Below are 27632 nucleotides of genomic sequence, written 5' to 3' on the forward strand. Positions count from 1 at the left end.
TTCTGATATTTTCTAATGGTAGAGAGAGACCAGATGTAATGATTAGATGATCTTATAGTAACAGTAACTTGTAATAGTCTTAATTTTTTTCGCAGTGTTTGGCACCAAAGTCAGGCTTTACATGTGCTATATTGGGCAAGTGCTCTATTACTGAGCTACAGCTTTAGGCTCACAATATCTAATTCTTATTTTTTATTTTTTAATTAATTGTCAGGAGAAGAAAAAAGTACTCTTTAAAGTTTACTTGAAAACAAAAAGACTCATTTTTTTGTCCAAGACAGAGTTTCTCTGTGTAGTTTTGGTGCCTGTCCTGGATCTCGTGCTGTAGACCAGGCTGGCCTCAAACTCACAGATATTCACCTATGCTGCAATTAAAGGCGTGCACCAATGACACCCTGCTAAAGACTCATTTTTAATCTGGAGGAGCATTTCATATTTTTCTAGGTCTTTTAGCATTTATTATCACTTTTGATATGACAGTCTTATAAGAAAAACAGGGTATCTTCTCTCCTCAAGTATAAAGTGGTCAAGAGACTGTGATGTTTGAAAATAAAGAGAAAACATTCTCGTTCATTCTGAGAGGTAGATGAAATGGTACTATTCTTATGGTATAGTCAGAACTAATGGTCATTAATTATTAAGCACCTATTATGTGCCAGCACTGAAGTAGGCATTTTGTATGATCAATAATTCTTACACTATCTTATCAAAGGAAGTATCACTGTCATCTTAATAAAACAGAAAACTTAAGCTGAGAGATGTTGCATGACTTGGCCAAAGCCATAAATGTAGAATTTGATATCAGGTTTGTATGTTTTAAATTCTATGCTCTTTCCTTCTCAAAGCTGTCTCAAAGAGAAACTAGGACTCATAAAGTTTATTTCTTGGGCACTGGGGATGTAATGAAATTGGTAGAGTGCCTGCCTAATATGTCTGAAGTTTTGGGTTTGATCCCAGCACCACAAAAACTGGGTGTGGTGGACGCATAAACATGGGCGAGAGAGGGGAGGGAGAAATGTTATTTCTGAATATACGATGCCAACTCAATGTGTTCTTGTTAGTTTTTATCAACTTGACACAAAATAAAGACACCTGGGAAGAGGGAACTTCAACTGAAGAATTGCCTCCATCAGACTGACCTGTGGGCATGTCTGTGGGTTATTTTCTTGATTGTTAATTGGTAAAAAGCCTAGCTCACTATCAGCAGTGCCCACCTTTGGTCATATGGATGTAGAAGAAAGGTAGCTGAATGTGAGCCTGGAGGTAAGCCAGTAGGCAGCATTCCTCCATGGTTTACTTCAGTTTCTGTCTCCAGGTTCCTGTCTTGAGTTCCTGTCTTAACTTCTGTTCAAAACAGACTGCAATCTATAAGATGAAATAAACTCTTTCCTCCCCAAGTTGCTTTTTAGTCATGGTGCTTATCACAGTAACAGAAAGCAAACTAAGATACTGTATTCTTAAAAATTATTTTACTGCCTTTATTTATTTTGTGTGTGTGTGTTGGGGGACACACATCATGGTGGACTTTCAGAGAACCACTTGTTGGGGGACCTCTGCTCTTTTCTTTCACCACATGGGCTCCAGGGATCCAACTCCCATCATCAGGCTTGGTTGCAAGTACTTTTTTACCCTTGATGATGGCTGAGTCATCTCTCTGGCCTCCATGTCTTTATGGTTCACATGAGAAGTGTTTTTGTTTTTGTTTTAAACAAAATAGAAATTTCTAATGTGTGACTTGAAGTACAAAATTCCATTTTTGGAAGTATTCATTTCACACAAAACAGATTTGAGGTTTTTAAAAATTATTTATTTTGTTATTTGGCAATTTCATGCATGTATATAACATATTATGATCACCCTCTCCCTCTAGCCTCTCTTAACTTGCTCCCATCTTTTTTTAAGAAAAATTTTAATTCATTTTACATACTAACCACAGATCCTCCTCTCATTCCTCCTCCCGCTCCATCCCCCAGCCTTCCTCCCCACCCCCAATCCCCTCTGAAATGGTAAGCTATGGGGAGTCAGCAAAGCCTGGTACATTCAGTTGAGGCAGGCCCAAGCCCCTCCCTCATGCATCAAGGCTGAGCAAGGCGTCACACCATAGGTAATGGGCTCCAGAAAGCCAGTTCCTGCACCAGGGATAGATCCTATTTCCACTGCCAGGGGCCCCTCAAACAGACCCAGCTACACAACTGTCTGCCACATGTAGAGCGCTTAGCCCAGTCCCATGCAGGCTCCACAGCTGTTGGTGTGAGTTCACTTGCTCCCATCTCATCAGTCTTCCTTACTCCCTACCCTTTCCCTGAATCATGAATGTTGTTTTGTTTTGTGATGCATTTAGTTTAACCATATCTTTGTATGACCACTGGATTGGAACCATCCACTAGAGCCTGTGGAATCACAGTAGGTACACAACTGAAGTCAATGATTCCTCCTCTTCCTGAATCTATCTGTAGCAAAAAGTTCATCAGTGAGGGGCAGGACTACCCATAGTCTCTCCTCCATCCATTCCTGTCTGTTGCTGGGCCCATTCTTATGCAGACCCCATGGAAGTATCTGCAGCTGCTGTGACTTTGTGGTTGCAATGTGTGTGTGTGTGTGTGTGTGTGTGTGTGTGTGTGTGTGTGTTGACATATAGTTTATTTTTTTAAAGATGAAATGTATTGGAATTCAAGGAGAGAGTCAAATTGCTGTATTTACAATAACTGAACATCCTTTCAGGAGATACCATGAGAAACACATTTTCCATTTCCTTTTAAAGAAGTCATATTTCTAAGCAGATTAGGATCAAAATACAGCACATTACCAAGTCAGTCTTCTTCCTGTTCTTCTGGCAAAATATAAGATAATAATGTGCCAAATTTCATCTATAAAGATGACACAATGAACTTTCTGGCAACAGGCCAGGCCCACGACTTGTTTTGTTACAAGGAGAGCAGATATGTATAAAGCCACGTTCTTCTAGCATACCTAACCTGACAAAGCACAGGCTGGTTATACCCCTGACTTAGTATATGGAGAATTCAGCATGGGTGGACCTGTAAACAACTGCCCTAATGTACTGCAGCACTAGTGTCATTAAAGAAGTTGTATAATGGAGACCATGGTAGAAGACAGCTAAGTTTCACAAGGCTGTAGTAAAGCATCCTCAGTACTTTGCCATTTCCAAAGCAGCCCTGTCTACATTTGTGAACATGTTAACGACACAGGCTCTATCCATGTCTTCTAAGTTGAGAGTCCTGAACAACTCATGAGGGAGAACCAACTATTGCTTCTAAAGCATAGCATTGTGCTAACTGTAGTTTGGTTGCTTGTAGGTTGGCAAGTAGAAGATCAGAGAATGAACATGGCTGTCAATAATAATCATTGTACACAGCTCATATTTTCTATTCAGTAACAAGGAAAACTTCTGTTCACCTTGCTAGTGTTTACTCAAGTGTATGGAGAATAGAGGAAGGGAAGGGTAAGACAGAGACAATACAGAGAAAATTTGGGATTAAAACACCATTTTTTAAAGCACTAGAATGCATGTTTGAAAGTGCCCTTAGCTGTGTGGGGCTCTTGTTGCACTTTCTCTGTCCAGTAGTTATGCTTTTCCTTGGTCTTTATTTCAAGGCTCTGAATGCTGAAGAGAAGAATCAGCAAACAAAGGAGATTCGTTAGCCTTTGAACTTGCTATTCCCTTTGCTATAAATGAACTTTCTACTTCTTTTCATCAAAGTCCCATTAACCATCCAAAATCCAACTGAAACATCACCTTATTCATCCTTACATGCATACATAAGATGACAGATATTGTATATTTCTCTTAAGAGATGTATTTAACTGGCCATTGTAACCTTATATATCAATATGCTTATAAGATTTGCTTTTCTATGAAGATTGTGGGTTCCAGAACCAAGAAACCATATTTTCATCAGTTTGATATCCCTAGGAATATTAGAATAACAGTGCTTTGCACATAGTAGGTATTACAAATTTTCAGGTTATTAGTCTGTTCTCTTTTATATTTATATTTGTTTTTTTTTAATGCTTCTTGCTCTGGCTTTATCACGAACCTTTATGCCGCCTGGACTGAGTCTACCAGGTTGATCTCAGTCCTTGGGGGAGGCTTTGCCCTGGAAGAGGTGGGAATGGGGGGTGGGCTGGGGGGAAGGGGCGCGGGGCGGAAGCGGGGAGAACAAGGGACTCCATGGCTGATATGTAGAACTGAATGGTATTGTAAAATAAAATAAATTATAAAAAAAACCCCACTGTCACCAATGTTGTCAACAATATCATTCTTACTGAATTTAGTCAGATGGATGAAGTACACTCTTTCCACTGAGTTTACTAAACTGTTAAGATAAACTCAGAGCTGCTAACAGCTATTTTTGCCATTTCATAGATAGAAGATGCCTGAAGGAGGCCAGCATAAAAGAAAGCATAGATGAAAAAGCCCTGATGACATCACTTAAGCCCCAAGGTTAAGCAATGTTCAAAGCCAGCTTCATTGAGGTCTTTTCAGTTAAATGAGCCAATAAATCCTCCTCTATTCTCTTAAAAAATTATAAACCAGTTTAGACCAACACTCTATCACTTGGAACTGAGAGTCCTAACGCTAATGATCTCTGTATCTGTATTTCCAGCCTTCATATCTTTCCTTGGCTTCAGATGCATATCTCAGACTGCTTATAGGGTGTTCTCGTGAATTTCCCAGAGGTACCTGTAGCTCAACCTGTCTAAAACCACACATCATCCTCCCCTGATCATTATCTCAGTGAATCTACAGCACCTTGCCAGAAACCTGGGTGGCTTCCTCGAAGTCTTTGTCTTCTTTCAATCACACAAGCAATCTCTAATGTTTCCATTTACTAACTAATTCTGCCTGCTAGTCTCCATTGCTGCCCCTCTAATTTAATCACCCACAATTCTTTCTGTCGTGATATAGCAGCATCCTCCTGAGTGCTTTCTCTCTTTCTTTTATGCTCCATTTCAGTCTATTTCCTTCCTAGTTTATCCACTTTTAATTAAGTTTTTATATAGCATAGTAGTATATATGCTTATTGTAATTGAAATACCAGTACTACATAAATAATCACTTCATAGTCTATTCTGTTTCCATCCAACCTCTTTCAACCTGAGATTACCAGTATTTTTTTTGGATGCTGCTTCTTTCTACAACTGTTTTTATGCTAACATTTTGATGGATTAAAATATCCTCCCCCTTTTTTCTAAAAATAGAAACATATTATACACATCACTCTGGAATTTGCTTTTTAAAAAAAGCCTAGTAGTAGTAGAAAGACACTGTCAGTTCTTCAGATCCACATATAGAACTCGAACTCATTCATTTTAGTAGTTATATGGCAGTCAATAATATGGCTATAAACTTAACCATTTACTGTATAATTTAACCATTTACTGTATAATTTAACCATTTACTGTAGCTGTTAAAGTGATTCCTCCTTTTGCTGCTGAGAAATCCTTGTATTCAAGTCCTGTATACTAGTATTCTCACTTTTTTGTAAGATTTGCCAAACCATGAGTTCTAGGCCAGATATATTCTAGGCCAGATATTTAATTTGATTAATATCCAAAGTGGCTATAGCAATTTATATTTTCTTGACTAAAGCATGTCTTCCATCTCTTAACTAGTATATGTTATTATATTATGAAGATGTTGCCAATATGTTTAGCTCTGGGTAGAAAAGTAGCATGCCATGCCTGTTTGTTCATTTGTTTGTTTGTCTGTGTTTGTTTATTTATATTTGGTTTACAGGGTTTCTCTGTGTAGCCCTGACTGTCCTGGAACTCTCTCTGTAGACCAAGCTGACCTTGAACTCAGAGATTCACCTGCTTCTGCCTCCAGAGTGCCGGGATTAAAGGCCTGCACCACCACCACCAAGCTTGTTTTATTTATTTTTAAATTAAATTTTATTTTTTATTTTTGGAAATGTAAGCTAAAAAACAAAAAAAGATACAAATATATGGACATTAAGTCAGTTTCAAAAAAAACTTGATCTCCTTTTCCAGAAACAACCACTATTATGTGGCAGATTTTCACATTTTAACCAGTTTCTAAATAATGGACATTTAGGTGATTTTCAGTCCTGTAATATTACAAATAGTACAGCAAAGAACATCTTTGTTGAGAAATGATTTTCCATGTGTGAGTATATCTAGAAATAGAAGTGGACCTGCTGGATCAGATTATGTGCATTTAGTATTTAAAGACACAAGCCATATAATCTATTCTTGGCATTGATCTTGTGCTTCTCTATTGACTGTAGGAGTTTCTAAGCTCCATAAAATGGATTCCCAAATCTTGAATGATCTATTCATACTAGACAGCTCATTTATCATCACTTCCCCTTTAGATCTCTACATTCTACTCATACAAACATCTTCCTATTCCCTTTTTAAAAAAAACAAAAACAAAATTCTTTGTTGATTCTTTGGAAAATTCACATCATGCACTCCAATTCTGCTCACCTCCCAGTCCCTCCATAGCTGCCACTCACTTCTGCAGTATGTCCTCAATTAATTAAAAACAAAACAAACAACCCCCCAAACGTACCTTGCTCCTCCATCTAACACCTCTTCATTTATTCTAGTGGCATTTGGAGCTGTGGTGAGACACAGTATACCCTTTTGTCCAGTCAGCCCCACCCGCAAAATATTCATTGTAGTGAGTTGTTGATCTGGACCCTTATCAAAACTCTTGGATATCCTTTTGTTGCCCTGGGTCATGGGGATCCTGCAGCTATGGTTCCGCAAGACCAGACCTTTCATGCATTCCAGCAGGTCATAGATGGGGTAGCTGTTAGGGTGGGCCAACCCAAGTCCCAGGATATGGGTCTGGGTGGTAGTTGAGCTGGTTGGTCCAGGCCATTGGGACCACCCCCTCAGGCGAGGAGTGGATCCAGCTCTCCTAGATCCATGCCATTGGGGCCAGCTCCCTGACAACTGCTGGTGGTTACAGAGTGGGGTCATCTCTCCGGAGTGCTGGGGTCAGTTCTCCCATGGGGCAGGGGCAGCGGCAGCATTAGCTCTCCTGCTACAATGTCCAGTGAGGAGCAGGGCCAGTTATCTCGGGCCAGTGAGGGACAGGGCTGGCTCAGCACAGCCCTCAGATCTCAACACCCATAGTTCCTATGACCCCCTGTGGCAACACAAGCCATGTCCATCAGCCCAGATCATGAGGCTCAGGCAGGTGAAAGATACCCATGGGGCAGCCTGGGTACTCACAGTCTGGGCTACCTTAAGCTTCTTATTCCCTTTTAAAGAATAGGGTTGGATTGTTTTTTTTTTTTTTAATTTTATACACGAGCATTGCATGTACATCACTCCAGCTCTTTCTTCCTCAAATTCATGATCTCTTCTTTATTATCACTACATATATGTATAAATATTTATATGTATATATGCACACACATATATGTATATATATATACATATATATATATATATATATATATATATATATATATATATAACTTATTGAGTGCATTTAGCTTTGCTTCTATGTGCATGTGTCTAGTCTAAGAAAACCCCCAAAACAATATAGGGTACTGCCACTACCCTTGGTTGTCTTTCATAATTTGAAGGTGTGCCCAATTACTAAAAACAACATACAACTTTGGACATGGGACTTGGAGGGATCGAGCTGAATCTGGAAGCTTCTTCCCTAACAAGCAGCTTTCATAGTATCAGTAGGTGCTATGCTGCCAATGAAGAAGAGCAAACAGTAATCCCACCTATTTGTCAAGCTTATGAATCACAACAACGACTGAACTCACAAGATACCCACAATGGAGAAATAGTGGCACTTTATCTCAGGGATAACCAACAACTCTTTATTGTTAAGGCCTGCTCAACAGGAAGGAATTCATGCCTGGTAGTGGAAAGTAAGCTAACTAACTACTCATGGCTGGAAAGATCATAGACCCGGAGAACTTACTTCTACCAGTTTCCTAAACAGAAACAATTTCTTACTGTTTTCTACATGCCTAGCCTTATACCCACAGCTAAGTGTAGTTTTCACCTCTCATCAAAGAAGTTTCTTTTTGCAACAGATGGGGACTATTACAGAGACATGAAACTGGTCAAAATGATGAGAATAAGTGGCTGTGGGGTGCCAAACCCCAACTGGTACATCTGCAATGCAACCCCTAAACCTAAACCTAAGGACCAGGGAAAATCGTGGAAGAGATTGGTGGAAAGATTATAAGAGACAGAGGCCCAGGGCACCTGTTGGTAGATCATGTCCTCTGGCTATGACAAGGGAAATGCACTTATGAATGCTCAACAATATAGTTGTTTGAACAAGACCTGCATAATGACATGTCAATGCCAACAGGGGAAATTTCATGTGCTTCCACACCTAGATGAAGTTCTACAGAAGGTCAATGGCTGCTGAGATAGAGATAATTGGTTGCTTCTAGGAACAAACTCCCACAGAGGTTTTCCAATATCAAAACCAGGGAAAGATACAACAAAGAATGAAAACTACAGGCTAATATGTCTGATGAACATAGTTGTAAAAATCCTCAATAAAATACCTGTAAGCTGAATATAGGCATATATTAAAAAGATCATCAACCATGATCAAGTTGGCTTTATCCAAAGGATTCGAGTTCAATATGTAAGTCAATAAATTAGTAAATCATAAAAATGGACTTAAAGACAAAGGCTACCTGATCATCTCAGTAGGTACAGAAAAAGCCTTTGACAAAATTCAACATGCCTTCATGATAACGGTCCCAGAGAAGGTGGAACTGGAGGGAACATACCTCAATACAGTAAAGGCCAACATCCTTCTTTCAGGTTCTTAAGTGAGTTAAGTTGCCTTCTTACTCAAAGCCTTTTCAATTACCATAAGTCTTCATTTGGCTATCTCTGGCACTTTTCAGGTTGTAGCTCAGTTATCCTCATTAGGGGACCTTCTTTGACTTCCTAAGTTTAGATCAGGTATCAGTGTGCTTAATAACACCCTATGCTTACCACATTGTACCACCACTTAGTACATTATAATCATCTACTGTGAATTTGGTGAAGGGAACCTACAGGCTAATCTTACTCACCACTATGTCCCTAGTATCCAGAGCAATGGTTAATAAACACTGTATGTAATAACAAACATGCATTAAATGAATTAACACAACAACAAACAACAACAACAACAACAACAACAACAACAACAACAACAACATCAACACAGTATAGAAGTTCCTTAACTTTTCAGGCCAAAGAGGCCTAGTAGGTTAAGAAGCAGAATCTAAAGTAAGTAAGGCAGGGTGAGCCGACAGATGCCTTCTGCCTACACATCTACATCTGTTTACGATATTTTGAGGAGCTATACAGAAACACTTCACCACTTAGCTGACAGATTAACATGCTTAGCCTTCACTTCTTAAAGCCATTTGCATGCTCTTATTCCTTACTGAGCCTCTTCATGGATGCTAATGAAAAGGCTCATTGACCATGCAAATAAAAATCCTGAGTCTTTAATCGTTCAGACACCATCTAATTGGTTAAAACTAGCCTAGATGTTATTACAATATTATGGAAATCAGGAATAGTTAGAAACTGTATCAGAACTGGAGGGAAATAATTAGACTTTCTATTGTAGTAATTAAGCATCCTTTTCATATCACTATATTTTTGAGGAATATGATATCATCAGTCAATTACCTACCCCACTAGAATTTTCTCAGCATGGCATACAATTATTAGAATTTCTAGAGTTGCAAATCTATCTCAGAACTTCAGCTAGAATTAATATTTCTAACCCATCAAAAATAAACTACGATGGAAGAAGTGAAATAAGAGTTATTGTTAAACTATTAATGACACTATGGTTAGAATCCAAGTCTCTTGGCTTAGAGATCACAAGTCTCCCTAATACTGAGGAACAAACAGCTATATTGAAAAAAGACCAGATGGACCGTTAGAGAACCTCAGGACATTTGGGTCTGTTGTCTCCTTCACGGAAACAGTAGACAAATTACCTTTATAGCACTTCTCTAGTTGGGATGGCATGTTCAGCTTACTTTACCTAATTCTGTACTTCTTAAACCATTAATTAATGTTTATTTATTGATCTGAGACATCTGACTGTGTTGTTCAAACTGGTTCCAAATTCCTGGACTTGAATGATAGACTGTTTGTCTAGCATGTGCAAGACCCTGGGTTCAATCCTCCACACTGTCAAAAAAATAATCCAATGAAAATTAAGCAACTTCGACTTTTATAAAAATTAGAATTTATTTTTTTAGGTTTTTGTAGGAATCTGTACTGTATGTTGAATATACTCTGCCCACCATGCCCTCCTAGTCTCCCTTCTCTTCCTTCTCTCCACTCCTGCTAGTCCTCTTTGGCCTCCTAGACATTTATTTTTATTTCCATATCATATGTGTGTACATGGTTTTATGCAGCAATATAAAATTTAGGAACTGCAAACAACAGAAAACAAACATATATTTGTCTTCTGAGACAAACAACTTAAACTTTAACCTCTTCTATTCAGCTCAATTTAGTCTGTGTATAGCAAGAATTGGAGTTTGGTAGCTATGCCAGTTACCAAGCTTCAAATAATGTCTTACTAGATATTCTAAAAATTAGTTGTTATTCAAAAAATGCTTGTTAACCAAGTGTCAATGGTGATGCCCTATTGAGATCATTTACTGTGGGGCTAGTTCTATGAAAGAAAACAGCTTTAAAGGCTATTTTGGAGTATGAGCAAACTAAGATATTTTGGCTTGCTTAATGTCTTATTTGATATAAAGCCACTTTCTAGAGTGTTCTGCTGTGGGCCCTTAAGCTGTTGGCAGCCATAAACAGCAGGCAACCTTGGGGATTCTACAACTGAAATCAACAATCCTCTTCAAGTCCGCACACGGTAAGCTTTCAAAAGCTTACACTTCATCTTGTGAATAAGCCTCTGCAACTCTATCAGTTATTGGAATGATTTGAGTCTCTCTCATTTGACAGTAGCCCAGTGATGGATCACTGAAAAGCAATAAATATATAGCAATTATAGAATAAAGGCGATTTTTAATTCTAGCTAACAATTGTATAGACAAAACATCTGTTTTCTTTGATGCCACAGTCTTTCATGTCCAGCTGTATCAATTTAATGGTAGCCATACACCGTTACATTGTTATTTTAAGAAATAAAAAAACAAAGGATACATTTCAATCTTAATTTATTTATTCTTTTTACTCATTTATAATAGTAGAAAAGAATGCTAACTTCTTTGATCAGTCCAAAAGTAAATATCAAATAAGAAAAATTTCCAAGAGGGATGGCCACACACACACCTATATCTATGTCTCTGTCTATCATGTATATGTATATATATCATTATAGATAGACAGACAGATAGATAGACAAAGATAGTCAACTAGATAGAGTGATGAAGTGACATGGAAAATAGGCAGTTGTGATCAATCATTTGTTGTGATGAGGTAGGTCAGCATCTGAGGCTTAGAGTCTTCTACTCATGGCTCCTTTAGGAGATTCTATGGAATAACACCAATGAGAAGAAAGCATTTTGCTAAAATACAACATCACTGCTGAATTATAATGGTTATCTACTACCATTATAATAACAATGCTTGAGCAATCATAGGAATAGTGTTTAGTAATTTTCAAAGTTTTTTTTTAATTCATTGACAATGATCAATGCAGTAATTGCCTGACTTAAGCCAGGTTCATTGTCCCAAATTTAAAGACAAGAAAATGGAAGCTCAGAGGTATGTAAATTCTCCAAGATCACAGGCAGGTAATATAGCGGGGATATCAGGACTGGAATCTATAGATTGTAACTTGGTCAAGTACCTTTTCTATTATACCATCCTGTACTTTTCTTTCACTTATGAAGATAGGAATACCAGGGATAGATGGTTATGGGGAGACATTAATTGATTTTTTCATTGATTCCTGAGGTTGCTCCTATAGGAAGAGAACAAAATATTTCAAAAATAGCATTTATAAACTATGGAAACTCCTTCATAATTCTTGATACACATTATCTGATTTTAAGACCCCACAAGCCCCTGAATATGTTCTATAGTTCATGTAGTTCCCTGCAAGAGATGGCTAAGCAAGTCACATCAGTGATTATGTCTTCAGAGAATGGGCTTCATCAGAAAATATTGACACAGATTTCTGTATATATTGTGCCTTGGCAGACACCATGAAAATGATCATGTTTTGCTGTGGGATGGTCTGTATGTCAAATCTGTTGCTCTGATTGGTCAATAAATAAAACACTGATTGGCCCATGGCTAGGCAGGAAGTATAGGCAGGACTAACAGAGAGGAGAAAAGAAAGAACAGGAAGGTGGAAGGAGTCACTGCCAGCTGCCTCCAGGACAAGCAGCATGTGAAGATGCCAGTAAGCCATGAGCCACGTGGCAAGGTATAGATTTGTGGAAATGGACTAATTTAAGCTATAAGAACAGTTAGTAAGAAGCCTGCCACGGCCATACAGTTTGTAAGCAATATAAGTCTCTGTGTTTACTTGGTTGGGTCTGAGCGGCTGTGGGACTGGCGGGTGACAAAGATTTGTCCTGACTGTGGGCAAGGCAGGAAACTCTAGCTACAATGTTTTTCTTATAGAACAACAATGACCCCCAAACCTCAGATACTCAGAAACTCTACAGAAAATTCTGGCCAACTCAAGAGATATGTAGAACAGAGACTGGCTCAGGCCTGGCTGCTCATGCAGATGACCTGGGTTCAATTCCCAGTACCACATGACATCCAATAACCATCTATACTGCCAATTTCAGGGGACCTGACACCTCTTCTGCTCTCTATGGGCACTGTACACATATGGTGCACAGACAGACATACATGCAGGAAATGAATTGATACAAATAAAAATTTAAAACAAAAAGAAATTCATTTTTAAGAGTTGTTATAACATCACAAGATTTATATTGGAGAGAAAGTAACCTTATGTTTGTGACTGTTGTTTACAAATCAATGCCTCACTTACAGAGTACTCAGATTTGAGAAACAGATGAATCCAAACATTTTAAAATTGTAGGTTAGAAATATTTGATAATCCTGGAGATAGATGTCTTTTTAAAAGAAATGTTAATATTTATTATGTTAATTAATTTTATATGTATGTGTGTGTGTGCCTGAACATAATGTAGTACAGTATATGCACTGAAGTACCCTCAGAGGTCAGAAGAGGGTGTCAGGTCATTTGAAATAGGAGTTGCATGTGGTTATGTGGGAAATTTAACATAGGCCCTCTGTAAGAGCAGCAAATGCTCCTAACTGGTGAGCCAGCTCTCCAGCCCCAACATTAATTATTTAATTTGTGTGTGTGTGTGTGTGTGTGTGTGTGTGTGTGTGTGTGTCTGCACGCATGAACATGTGTGAAGGAAAGAGAACAAATTTCAGGAGTCACTTCTCTGCTGCTATCAAATGTTGGCCCAGAACATTGAACTCAGGTCATCAGGATTGGCAGCAAAGTACCTTCACTCTTTGAGCCATCTTGATGGCCCTACTTTTTCTCTTGAAGGCAAGATAGACAATGCCTGTTATGCTTCTAATTACCTAGTTTAAGAGACCAATGGACCAGGAAAGTCTGGGTCTTAGTTATGGTTTCTATTGCTGTAATAAAACATCATGACCAAAAGCGACTTGGGGAGAAAAAAGGTTTATTTCTTCTTACAACTCTGGGGTCCATCATTGAGGGAAATCAGGACAGCTAGTCAGTTCAGGATCATGGAAGTAGGAACTGGAGCAGAGGCCATGAAAGAATGGTGCTTAGTGGCTTGCTCTTCATGGCTTGCTCAATTTGCTTGCTCACCAGCCCAGAAGTGGCACTGCCCACAGTGGGCTAGGTCCTCCCACATCAATCATTAATCAATAGTACCTCACAGACTTGCCTCCATGTCAATATTATGGAGACATTTCCTAAGCTAAGATTCTCTCTTTTGGGGAGAAATGCTGTCAATCTTATATGAAAGTCTAGGAACCCACCACATTACCCTATTTGTGCGTCACCTTTACCTGTTGCCTATAAATCTATCAGCTCCTTTGCCAAAATTTCCCTGTAAGTCTCTCTGAGGCCTTGGTCATGTTTTCACTGCTTTCAATTGTGTATATACAACTTATTAAACAGCAGTAAAATAGCTTGGGAATCGAAGCAGTCTGAGGATATCTACAGGTTGCAAAACCAAAACAAATTTAGAGCTGATGGTTCCTGCTATGTTTTAAATGTGTTTCTGTTTTTCATGTCTGTGTATGCATGAATGTGTGTGTGTGTGTGTGTGTGTGTGTGTGTGTGTGTGTAAAGGCATGCACCTGCTGAGATGCAAGTGGAGGTCGGAGAACAGCTTGCAGGCGTGGGTTCTTTCCTTCTGCCATGTGGCTCCTGGGGTTGAACTCAGATTGTCACGCCTGTGGTCAGCACCTTTGGTTGCGGAGCCCTCAGGTTGGCACTTAGCCCTGTTTTTGATCTTTGAAAGACGTTTTCTTTCTGGAATAATTGCTTAACTATTTAAGGCAAATCACTTTTTCTTTGACACTTGAGAGGGAAACTTGGGAGAGATAATCTAAATTTGTATTGTAACATATCAAATCACTATGGGTTTAAAATGAATTACCAAGAGACTCACTTCTTTACTGAAAAGTTCTATGTTTGTGTAAAACAGAGCCAGCTCATTATCTTGAGATATTGTTGAATTGTATCTGTTTGGTTGTCTAAACAGGCATCTCAAATTTAACAGGCCTATATTCTTTTATGTTTTGGTCTGTTTAATTAAAAATACTAATATATATTCATAGTACATAGTGATCAGTTTCAGAAAGACAATTTCTTTTAAGGATGTCATGTACTTTGACTCTATTCATCACTGATACCCTCCCTCTTCTACCCGTCCCTCCTCTCCCACTAGTCTAATTGCTAAATTCTTAACTCATTCCCTACACACCTCCACACATCTCCTCCCTTTCCTTCTCCACCTCTGACATAGCAAGTCTAGTCATTTAGTTCTTTATAGCCCAAACTCTTGAGGCCATTCCCGGCTCTTCTTTGTATTTCAACCCCTTTAACAATCTCAAAATCCTATCAGTCATTCCTTCAAAATCCTTCTAGAATGATACCACTTCTTCCCAACTATACTGCTTCCACCCTGTTCTAAGCCATTAACATCTCTTGCCTGGATATTGCCCCCTTTGAGTCTCCCTCCTCTTGTTCTTTCTAAATAATTTTCAATAGAGAAGTCAGAAGGACTCTGCTAAAATCTAGGTCAAATCTTGCCATTCCTTTATTCAAACTCATCTGATAGTCCCACATTCCGTGCAGACTAAGAAAGCAGGACCTTTAGTTTGGCTCACAAGGCTGTAAAGGCTGGAGAGTGAGTTTTAATGTCTGCCCCCATTTCCTTTCTTTCTCTCACTCTGATCTTCCTGAAGCACACCATGCATTCTCTGTTTCAGAGTTTTCACTGGTTTGTTTGTTTTGTTCTTCTGGTTGCTTTTCCCCCTCAGAAATCTACTTGGCTTAGCTTCATTTCACACAGGTCTCTTCTCAACTGCTCCCAGATCACAGAGATTTTCCTTTATATCACCATATAGTATACTCCATTACCCCATCCCCCGTTTCACTGCTGTATTTTTCTTATCACCACAAACTTTGCCCTCTGTTTATCTCTGCTATCAAAGTTAAGCCGCCATGGGGAACAAGAAATAGTCATTGAGGTTTGTCACGTACCAAGTCCTTTTCTAGGCAGTAAGAATATAAACATTAACCAAACAAACACAGATATTCTTATAGTGCTTGTATCCGAGTGTGATATAAATTGGCTGTATTTACTCAGTAAATATTTGAAGGATGTGATGTGTTGGATAAACACAGTACATACTTGGCAGAATAACAAGAATGGCTTTCAAAAAGAAGATCTGGATTGGTTTGTCACCTTTTAACTCATTGAGACACTCATCACATCTAAAGAAATGGTTCTATGGCCGCTTAGGTGAAAGGTTAAATATCTTAGACAATTCCATGATCCCCAGGTACTCTCTATCCTTCACTCTAAGGCAGTACTAGCCCCATCTCGTCAATTGCTTCCACTTTCTGGAACTGCTTCAATCATTGGACCCTACTCACACTGACAAATGTCAGCTTAAAAATCTCATTTTCATCTTTATAAAATCATATTGCTTTGTAACCCCCTACAGACACATATCATCAGCAGATGTAGCCAGACACACTGTCTTTGAATCCAGATGGCTTTTCAACAGCCCAGAGCTATGTTTCCTATAAACCTCTGTGCTCAAGGGGTAGTGTTCTGTCAATTGACACAGTAACATTGAAATACAGTGATTCAAACACCCTGCCCAGGAGCTACCTCAACATTTTGTCATCGCACTGAATGTACCACTAGTTAACTCAAAGCTATTACACCCATAATGGCAACAGTTTTCATGGGTAAATCACTGCCTAGCTGAAGGGACAGTAAACACTATCGAGTTACATTACAACACCAACAGTGAGACAGACATTAGACCAGCTTCTAGGGTTATATAAAGGCAAGTGGATCCTTGTCTTCAAGGAACTTACAGAGTAATGCTACATGCTTTGGTTTAGATTTGGACATAGTAACAGATACCAAAATTGTTATAATTATCACTGGAAATAATATGTCATATAAATGCCAGAATGGCAAAACACTATAAGTTCCAAAAATAGGATCAAATTATCTTGGTGGACATGGCTTAAATGTTTCTGAAGATATCTGGAGTTAGAGGATGAAGGATCTTTCTATTGTTAGTTCTATGTAAAGGATTGATTAGCAGGTTAAGCTGGAGAAACCAGTGATATTTGGATAATACATGAGATATAAAGAGTATTTTTATTCACATTTCATAAGTCAGAGTGATAAAGGATCACTTGAATACACTTACCATCTGCTCCTTCACCACTTTTGCTTCTTTTATTGCGACGGACACGCCTACTTTCCTCTTCAGAATATGCCTTTTCATCAGGAAAGAAGAAATTCAGGAGAGCCATCTGTGAAATTAACAAGTAGATGTGTCAAAGGTTGACCTCAGTTAGTTATATCCAACATAAGAAACCAGCTAGCTGGCTTTCAATAGACAGTCCTCCTTTACCTTAGATTCAATATATCTAAAATCGGAGCTTGTCTTTCCTTCCCCCTTTCAAATGACTTTAATCATGGAATCATACTATTCTAATCATGTAGGCATGAAATTTTGGTTAATCCCTGGAGCCTCTCTATTCTGCTCTGAATAGTTCTGAGAAATCCCTTAGGTTACATTTGTCCACAAACTTCTGGGGGTTTGTCACAAATTTCTAATTTTTCTCCCACATTACTGATGGCTATTCAGAACTAGCCTTGGATTTTCTATCACCCCTTGGACTTCATTATCATATACATCTGATTTTGCCATATTCTTACTTATGCTCTGTTTTTGTTTCCAGAGTGGAGAGCAACCAATCCTGAGGTGCCATGTATGTCAACTCTCTTATGAGAGTTAAGTCATGATAAAGTGTGCACTAATTCTCTGCCTTTCCCAAACTCCATGTGGTCTATAAGACTCATTTCAGTGAAATCCAACAGTTGATGATTTCTCTGATTCTGTTTTTTAGTTTTGAAGGAAAACCTAACCTTGTTGTCACTCTATTAGTAAGTTTTTATACAATAATGTATCTGAAAAAGTAAGTCTTGTATTAAAAGGTACTCATTCTAATATTTGGTCCCCTGATGTTTTATAATCATAGCTTATAGTAATATGATATGTTTTGTATGTGAATTGGTCTGGCTTCACTAAAGATAATCATGGCTTAACTATATACATTTGAGGTAAAAGGATGTGCATAAGGCCATAATGGACAGAGTTTTAGACCCAAGTGATTCTAAACCCAACTCTATCACTTGCTAGCTGTGCAACCTTGGACAAAGTTCTTCAGCTTTATTTTTCTCACTTCAGAATGGGGATGACAATAGCACTTTCCTCAGAAAGCAGCTGTAGGATCATCACAGTACCCATCTCATATAATACATGCCCAGTAAATGTTAGATAGTACTATTTTAAACACATTAGTTATTTTGAGACTTAAAATGGATGTATTTTCATTCTACTGTCAGCTGGAAAAAATAGTAATCCCAGAGTCTTTATGTCTGGTGCATTTATTAGTTAAAAAATGGGTTGGACCCAAGAAAACCCTAACAGTCTATACAAACTGTCTTCAAACACCTATGATTTATTGTTTATATTAAACAATTATATCCAGTAGCCTTAAGGCACAGTCATCTAGGAGGATACATTCATTGATTAAATATCAAACAATAAATGAATATGTGTAACCTGTAGATTATTAATCACATCACATTTAAAAACATTTAGGTTGATCCACTTGAAATGGCCATTTTCCAGGGAGCTCCCAGACTCTGCTAAAACAATATAGGCTATTGCCATTGTTCTTGGTTACCTACCAGAACTAGATGGTTAAGACCCTATTGCTGAAGAAAGCACACATTTAGGTTAGAGGCTACAGAGAAATCAAGCTGGAAATGGGTTAGAAGCATCATCTTCCCTGCTGGCTGACATTCATAGTATTGGAAGGTGCTATGCAGGCTGTTTAGGGAGAAAAGTCGTCATCAATGGTCTTTGCCACCCTGCATGCAGCAAAACTGACCATTCAGACAAGATGTATAAAACTGGGGGTTTGTGTGGGGGTAATGGAGGGCAAGGGTCAGGGGAAAGAGAGCTTAGGGGAGAGGGAGGTCCCAGCTGGATCAGGAGCAGTGTGGGAGAATGGAGAGGGAGATACCATGATGAATGAAGACCCCAGGGGAATAGGAAGAAGCAGAGTGCTAGAGAGGTCCCCAGAAATCCACAAAGATACCCACTGTAAACTATTGGCAATGGTCGAGAGAGTGCCTGAGCTGACCTGCTCTGGTGATCGGATGGCTGATCACCCTGGCTGTCATGATAGAACTCTCATCTAGTGTCTGATGGAGGCAGATGCAGAGATCCATGGCCGAGCCCCAGGTGGAGCTCTGGGAGTCCAATTGACAGAGAGAGGAGGGATTGTATGAGTGAGAGATATTGAGACCATGATTGAAAAAAGCACAGGGACAAATAGCCAAACTAGTGGAAACTCATGAACTGTGAACCAGTGGCTGAGGAGCCCCCATGGAACTGGACCAGGCCCTCTGGATAAGTGAGACAGTTGATTAGCTTGAACTGTTTGGGAGGCCCCCAGGCAGTGGAGCCAGGACCTGTCCTTGGTGCGTGGGCTGACTTTTTGTAGTCTGAGGCCTATGCTGAGACACTTTGCTCAGCCTTGGTGTAGGGAGGAGGGGACTGGACCTGCCTTGGCTGAGTCTACCAGGCTGGGCTGACTCCTTGCCTTGGAGGAGGTGGGAATGGGGGGTGAATTGGGGGAGGGCTGGGGGGTGGGAGTAGGGAGGACGGGGGGGATCTGTGGCTAATATGTGAAATTAAGTTAATTATAAAATAAAAATACTATAAAAAAGATGTAGTCACTGTTGCAATAGTTGAGGGCAACCAATCTCTTTTTGATTGGATTTGAGGCCTACCACACAGGAGGAAATGCATGCCTGGTACTGGAAACCTGGTCAAAAGCTCATGGCTAGAGAAGTCACAGGCCCTTAGGGGAAGCTTTGTATTTTTTTTGCCGGATGAACATTCAGTCACATTGCCAGTTTATATATATCTACTTATAGACTAGTGGTGCTCTCAGCCTTCAGAGCTGTGTTTCAGTAGGTAGCACTCGAAGTGCAGAAAAAAGTGACTGTCGAGTGTTTATTCTTAAATGAGACTCTATATTACTCCTTCCAAGGCCCAGAGAACATCTTGGAAGAGGGGTCTGAAAGAATGTAAGAGCTAGAAGATGGGGAAGAGTACTGTGAAATATTGTCTTCTGTATATGGCATGGTCACCTACACAAGATTGAGTCCTTCAATATTCTATTATGTATGAGGGAGGGGCTCATGAGGTTCAAATCCCCTCCCTAGGGAACTAATGGCAGTTAATGGCTGTCGGGAGAGGGAGAGTCTTTTTCTTCAGTAGTGGGGCCTCTGGTAAGTTGTCATGGTCCAGTAAATCAACTTCAATTAAAGTCAGTGTATCACAAGATAGATATGAAAGTAGGAGGGGGACCAGTTGGGAGGAAGAATGAGCTCATCACGAGTGGGAATAAGAGAGGATAAGGGAAAGAGAATTTGATCACTGTACATTGTACACATGTAAGAAATTGTCAAAAATAAAAAAGTAAACATACACACATGTATACACACGTACATTTTTGTATGTAAAATAACTGGGGCTTGGGAGATGGTTCAGTTGGTAAAGTGTAATGAAAACATGAGGACCTGAATTCAATCCTCAGGCCCCACATAAAATAGCCAAGTGCAATGGTACACAATTATAATCCCAGTACTGGGGAGTTTCCACATGCATACATTCACACATGCACCTATACACAAACATGGACGCACAAAACACACAGACACACAGACACACACACACAGACACACAGACACACACACACTTACAGACACATACATATACACTTACACACACACACACATATACACATACACTTAGAGGCACACACACATACAGACACAGACACACACATAAAGACACACACACACACACACACACACACACACACACTGTTGAATATCACCAATCTCACATGGTTCAACTGATTAGTATTTTGGAGTCACTTGGCTGGAATTTAAATGTAGTTTCCTGTAGAATCTACATAAATCTGGTTAGGCCCACAGAAATGTCACGTAAACCAACATAGAAATAAGCTAATACAACACTAAAAATATGAAATCAAACTGGCATTTAAAAGAAAATCTCAATCATGCCCAGGGTGGTGGCCAGAATTTGTAATCCCAGCATGCTGGAGGCTGAGGCAGAAGATCATAAACTCAAGGTCAGGCTATGCTACTTAATAAACCTGGTCTGGAAAACAAACATAAACAAAATAAAGACTCAAACCAAACTCCCAAACCAGAAAGACTGCCAATAATCTTGGGATAGAACAAGCTTTAGTTTTTTGATTTTTTTTTTATAACTTTGAGTACTGGAACTTGGGCTATTATGGATAGAATTTAGTTTTACTTTTTACTTCAAGGCTTGCAGAGTAAGTGGAGGCCTACTTGCTTGTACACCAAATGACCCCAGTCTACTACAATCCTGAGGAGTTTTTGTTACTATAATTACATTACAAATGACTACATGCTTTGTTAAAAAGGAGCTTAAGATTGTCTGGGGTCAAAAAGGGAAGCACCTAGTATAGACTGCTAATAAATGAGGCTTCTTAGAGGAAATGTTAACATTACAAGTCTCAAATGATGTCAAGGATTTCGTGATAAATGGGAAATGGAAAAGGAATTCCAGATGAAAGGAGTATTGTGTTTTAAAATCTCAGAGGAAAAGGAGAATACCATTTCAAAAACTACAAGTAACTTAGAGTAAGTGATATGAGGTGGAGAGGAATGGTGAGAAATGAACAAGGGGTATTAAGTATTATGGAATTAGATCATGTTAAGGAATTTATGCTGGATCAACAGCAGAGGATCATCTGAAGGAATTTTTTTCCATTCCTGATACTTTTCACCTTGTGGAAACTGGAGATATATTTTTACCTATAATAATAATGCTCCTTTAAATCAAGAGATTTTATCAATGTACACATCTTTGTGCATATGTACAATCTTGTATAACCTCTACCAACTCAAGATATAGACCATTTCCATGACTAGACAAGTTTCTGTTACATCCCTTCCATTCATTCTCTAGTATCTTCTGCCCCAAGTCAACAGCAGTTTTGACTTCTACCATCACAGTTTGGTTTCTTCCATCCTAGATGAAAGTCTCATAGAGGGGTGAACATAATTTTTCATTCACTATGCCTATGACATTAATTTCCTGTTGCTGTGTGTATAAGCATTCCATTACGTCAGAGTAATTAGTAGTATGACCCCCTGCTGTTGATTCAGCATAACTCCTTAACAAATTTTACTGGAAGAATCTATCCCTTCAAATTTTTGTTTTACAGTTTTATCTTTGATGACTTCATACATGTATACAATGTATTTGATTATATTGACCCCATTTCTTTCTTTTATCTTTTTCCCATCCTCCCTGAAACTCTTCTTTCCAACGTGCCCCCTTTCTAGTGTCATGCCTTTCTTTTTCTTATTTCTTTTTCTAACTCTTCTGAGCTTCATCAGGGTTGCTTGCTTGTGCATGGGTATGGTGTTACTAATGAAGCCTGGGCTTCTTACCAGTGGCTAAACCCCTGAGGAAAAATGGCTCCTCCAGCAGCCACTAACTGCTAATAGCTCCTAAGGGTATTATGTGCCCCTCCCTCCTCCATGCTGGAATGTTAATGGGTCCAGTGTTGTATAGGTCCTATGTAGGTAACTGCAGATGCTCTGAGTATGAGTGTTATATCCATGTCCTGTACAGAAAACAGTGTTTTCCCAGCACTCCGGCTCTTAGGTCCTTTCACTCTGTCTTTCCAAGATGATCTCTGAGCTTCCAGCATAGGGGCTATCACTCTTTCCTAAGTGCATCCTCCTATTGATGTACACATGGGTTATTTCTAGGTCTGGCTATAATAAACAAAGCTGATGCGAACATTTACATGTAAGTGTAAGTTTTGTGTGGATATGTCTTCATTTTTCTTGGAAAGAACCTAAGAATGGAACCTCTGGCTTATATGATGTGTCAAACTGCTTTCTAGAGTGATTGCAACATTTTATGTGCCCACCAACGATGTGTGTGAATCCCAGTATTCTCCATCTTCACCAATATTTGGTAATGTCAGTAATTTTATTTTATTAATTCTGGTAGATATAAAAGAGTGCTTCATTGTGGCTGTTTTTTTTGAGTTATTAAATTTATTTTCTGTCACCTTGTCAACTTCTAGATTTCAAGTCATCCACCTACGACATATTCTTTAGATCCTTCAAATTTGCTGCTACAGGCTTGACATCTAATTAAAACACCAATTAAGTTCATATAAAAATAATAAATAGGCATCAAATGGAGTTTTGAATGGTGTCTTCAGTAAAATGCACACTGACTGGATTAGAGAGCATTTCTTTACTGCTTCAATTGTGGTTGTAATGTGAAGGGCAGGTTATTACAATATGATGGTATTCCTCATAAGCACAGCTCCTGTGTGAGGTCTGCTATGGAACAGTGTGTGTTCTTCTAACCTGGTCCTGGCAGAAAGGGAAGTTATTCACATGTTAACTGTTCCAAAGTGTCTGGTGACAGCTTACAAGAATTCCAGCTTCCAGAACAGGAGCGCTGGGGGAGAAACAAACTTATGCAGACAACAGAAACAATTCCAGTTTCCATGGATATAGAAATCTCTCAAAGTCCCTCAAGAGGAGCTTTGATGGTACAGGATATTCATAAGTCAAGTGTTCATTAGAAAGGGACTGCTTGAATATGAAAATTCTTTGAATAGGTTATATTTTCTCAGGCACTAGAAGAAAATAACACAAAACACTTTTTAATCAAAATGATTCCCTATTCACAGTGCCCTATTTGAGTCTCAATTAGAGGCAGGAGGGAAAATTATACTCTATATAGCATAATGGTAAAGACAAAAAAAAAAACAACAACAAAAAACAACCCAGTAGCTTCTCATACAAGAAGTTTGAATTCTAGCTTTAGTTTTGCATTCGTTAGCATGGCCTCCAGAGGCATGTTGTAGAATATGAACAAAATAGCCTTCTCTTTCAGAATATTGCTTCCCTATTGCACAAGGAGAAAGCACCAGGAATGTTGGCCACAGTCAGGCATTTTGCTCAAGGGGAAGAAAATCTAATTCTTTACACTTTATTATGTGATTACATTCTTGTTTCTTATGGTAAAATTACATGGTAAACAGCACCTGCAGATTACAGGGATTGCAGCTAGAAACAATTTGTTAACAGTGAGACACAAGGGGTACATACATTATTGTTAGTGACTCTCCAGATATTACTACTACAAATATTTTTTCTAATATCAAAACCCACAAATTTATTGGATACATTTCACACGGCATAAAATGAATTCAATTTAATTCATTTTCTATTTTATCACTAACATATTGAATTGTACTAGATGATTCACAGGAAATGACTCACAAGCCTTTTGAGGGAAGGAGTCCATCTCATCCATTTCTGTATAACTAGTGTGTAGCCCCGGTCCTAGCACACAGTAGGCCCCTCATAAATATCTTTTTGTTAAGAGAATAATTGAAACCCTGTTTCAAAAAAAAACCCCAAAAAGAGAGAATAATTGAAGGATCTTAGCCTATTTATGCTGCTATAACTAAACACTTGTACCTGAATAATTTCTAAAGCACAGAACTTCATTTTTCTCTTAGTTCTGGAAGATGAAAATCAAAACTAAGGTTCCAATGACTTGTGAGGGCTACACTCTGTTTCCATGATGGTGCCTTATCAATACATCCTCCAGGAGGAAGGAATGCTGTGTGGTGCAAAGTAGAAAGCAGAAGGGAAGAAGAACAGGCTGTTTCATGAAGAGTCCTTTATAAGGCCTTAATCCCATTCCTAAGGAAGGAACTCTCATGGCCTAATTTAATCTTAGAGCCCCCCACATGATGATGTCATCTATTAGCAATACCTGAATTTTAGAGAGTCCCCATTCAAACTATAGTACAACTCATTTCTTGAAGCCACAATATGGTTTCATTCTAATTGGGCCTGTTTTGATGACCAACTATGAAGAGACAGGCTACTGACTATATGATCAATAGGAATCAAATCGATGGGATCCTAAAACTGAGAGACCTTGTAAGTCAGTGTTTTCAAACCTTGATATGCATCAGAATCACTCCACAGGAATACTAAAGTGCAGTGTCCCAGGACTCCCAAATTTAGATTGAGTAGGCCTGAGGTGAAACCCTAGAATCTGACCTGAATTTGCTCTTTAGGGGATTTTCACACACATAATCCTTGAGTCATATTTCAAGAAACTTCTGTATTGTTCATTCTGTAAGTAGTTTATAACCTAGACTGAAAAGGCTATGTTCACTTTCTTTTCCTTAGTAAGCCAGGGTTCCTGAACAGCTAGTGTTTCACACCTTTTTTTTTTCTGTCAATCTTAATATGGTTATAAAAAGTCAATACCTAATTTCTCAAAACAGGAGACATGCACATATCAGGCTCTCTAAAATTAGCACATCATTTACTTAAAATTTTTTCTCTTTCAATATTCTGGAGTTAATTTATTTAACCTATTTTTTTTTATTGCAGCCAATGTCATCTCATCATCACTATCATCTTCTGAAACATTGAAGTGATTTATGCTCTGAGGGCCTGAAGAGAAGACTCAGTGGCTAAGAGCACTTGCTTTTCCTACAGAAGACTGAGTTCAGTTACCAGCACCAATTTCAGGGAGCACACAACTGCCCATAACTCTACTTTCAGGGGATCCATTGTCCTCTTTGAGACTCCACAGGGTGTGCAAACAAAATAAATATTTAAAATAAAATAATTAATACTCTGAAATGTCAGTCTTTTCTTTTTGAACTGCTAGTGATTGAACAGGGCTTTGTACATGCTAGGCAGGCACTCTACTACTGAACTATATCCTAAATACTTAACAAACTCTTAAACGTGCTTCGTAGCGAGATAGGAGGATCTCTGTAGTAATTAGTGAAGCAGCATTGTCCAATGAGCATAGTAAACACATTATAGATATAAAATGAATCAAAATGTGTCAATGAACACTCTTTTAATCTTATTAAGAACCCTTAACACGCTGTGATTATAAACAGTAAGTCTGGAGAGAGACAGGCAGAGTGTTGTCTTTGAATAAACATTGAGTACTTAGCATATGGAAGGTATTGAACTAGACAGTATTTTCAATATACATAGACAAAATGCAAATAACACAGTTTCTTTGTAGTGCAATGATAGCACTTCATGAAAGGAGACAGAAAAGTTTCTAACTCAGTGGTAAGAAGAAAGGCAGAGTATGTGCTGATTGCTGAAAAGAGTGCAGTGCAGTGTGCCAGTTTCTGGGCGTAAGCAAACAAGAACATTCAACATTGATCAAAGCATCATCCACAGGATATACCACCAGCAGAGTCGGGGTGGCAGTTGTAGCAATAAGCCTATACACCAAATAAAATTGGCTCCTTGGATATCTCTGTTGTGGATGCTTGGTTTTACCATCCGTGCTATAGATAACGTTGGAAGATGTGTGAAATTTTGTAGTGAAGCTAAACATAATGAACATTTTATATCACATATAGAGCTTAAAAGCAGTCTCTGAATACTACTTCCTGGGCATTCTGACTGCTAAATCATCACTGTCAAACAATGCAAGTTACTGCAAAATAGAAAATTTTAGAAAGAACAGTATCTCTGCTTAGGAAGATTATCCTAGTGTGGTATCAGTGTCAAATTGCATAACCAACCAGCTCAATGCTTAGCTTTTTCTTGCCCAGTTTTGGCTTGTACAAGTTACCTAATCTTTATCAAATAATGCTTTATGTATCTTAATATAAATTTTATTCTCCTTAGAGGCAGTAAGCACCTCAACGAAGGTTCAGAATGTGTTTAGACTTGTCCTTAGGACAAGCATGAAATCTGTTTAAGATGCATATCAAGGGGAAAGGTGAGCTATTATAAACATATTACTACTAATGAAAGAAGGAGAAATGTACCCTCCTTCAGCTTTTCATGTCCTATATTCAGCTCTCTTTCTAATATCCAGAACGGAGGTGGAAAAAGACAAGCTTCTTGAATTGATTTGTATTAATGGACAATACAAGCATGTCCAGCTTTTATAAGACTTTGAAATTCATAACCATCACAGATGTCACATTTACCTCATTGATCTATTTATTGTTAGAGTCAGAAGCATGCTTAATGTGAAATGGCAAGAGAGGACCACCACTACTGAGATTTTGGAAGTCAGCTGGCCTATCAGCATTAAAACTATGTTCATTGGTGACATATGTGGAGATGCAATGACAGAAGGATACCCAAGCATCTTTGGTATGGGGAGCTTTATAGCATAACCACAAGCAGGCAGAACATAAGACATATTGTAAAGGATGCACTAAAGCACAGCTTCAAATAACACAGCATAGCTGTGGGCTGCTGGGGAAAATAGCAGCAGAGACCAGCTAGGAATACACAATATGGAACTTGGAAACTTTTTTGGAGAAAGGCTTTCAGTTGACCACAAGTTGAACACAGAAATACAGGCAGTGACAGGCTGTACAAATAGCAGCTGCAGGCATAAATCAAAAACCAGTTTGTATATATGACATATAGAGAGGACTTTTGGTTGAAGATTTAGTCTTTTTTCTCTTCAAGTATGGGTGAAATCAGAAGCGACATATTTAATTAAGAGGAAGGACAACGATATATACTGGATGTCCCTTCCCTCCCTTAGTAATTGTCTGCTAATGTTAATTTGTAATTCCTCATACTTATAAAGATCAAAGCACTTTGGAATATTAAAAGACAAAGAAGCACCTCCATTTGTAATACCTGGAAATCACTAAATATTATCATTTGTGAGTAGGACCAGATTATAAATCACCTGCACTCTGGACAAAAATA

The 27632-nt window shown here is 38.6% G+C and overlaps 1 protein-coding gene across 5 annotated transcripts in view; it reads right to left on the minus strand.

The window, feature by feature from the left end:
• Positions 1-27632, minus strand: part of Eda (ectodysplasin A) — a 371953-nt gene that overhangs the window by 72010 nt on the left and 272311 nt on the right. For all 5 annotated transcript variants that reach the window (XM_006981166.4, XM_006981165.4, XM_006981163.4 and 2 more), the window contains exon 2: positions 16918-17023. In XM_006981166.4, the coding sequence (XP_006981228.1) occupies positions 16918-17023 (106 nt within the window). The remainder of the gene's footprint in view (positions 1-16917; positions 17024-27632) is intronic.

Source organism: Peromyscus maniculatus, chromosome X (genome assembly GCF_049852395.1).
Source record: "Peromyscus maniculatus bairdii isolate BWxNUB_F1_BW_parent chromosome X, HU_Pman_BW_mat_3.1, whole genome shotgun sequence".
In the NCBI taxonomy this organism is placed as follows: Eukaryota; Metazoa; Chordata; class Mammalia; order Rodentia; family Cricetidae; genus Peromyscus; species Peromyscus maniculatus.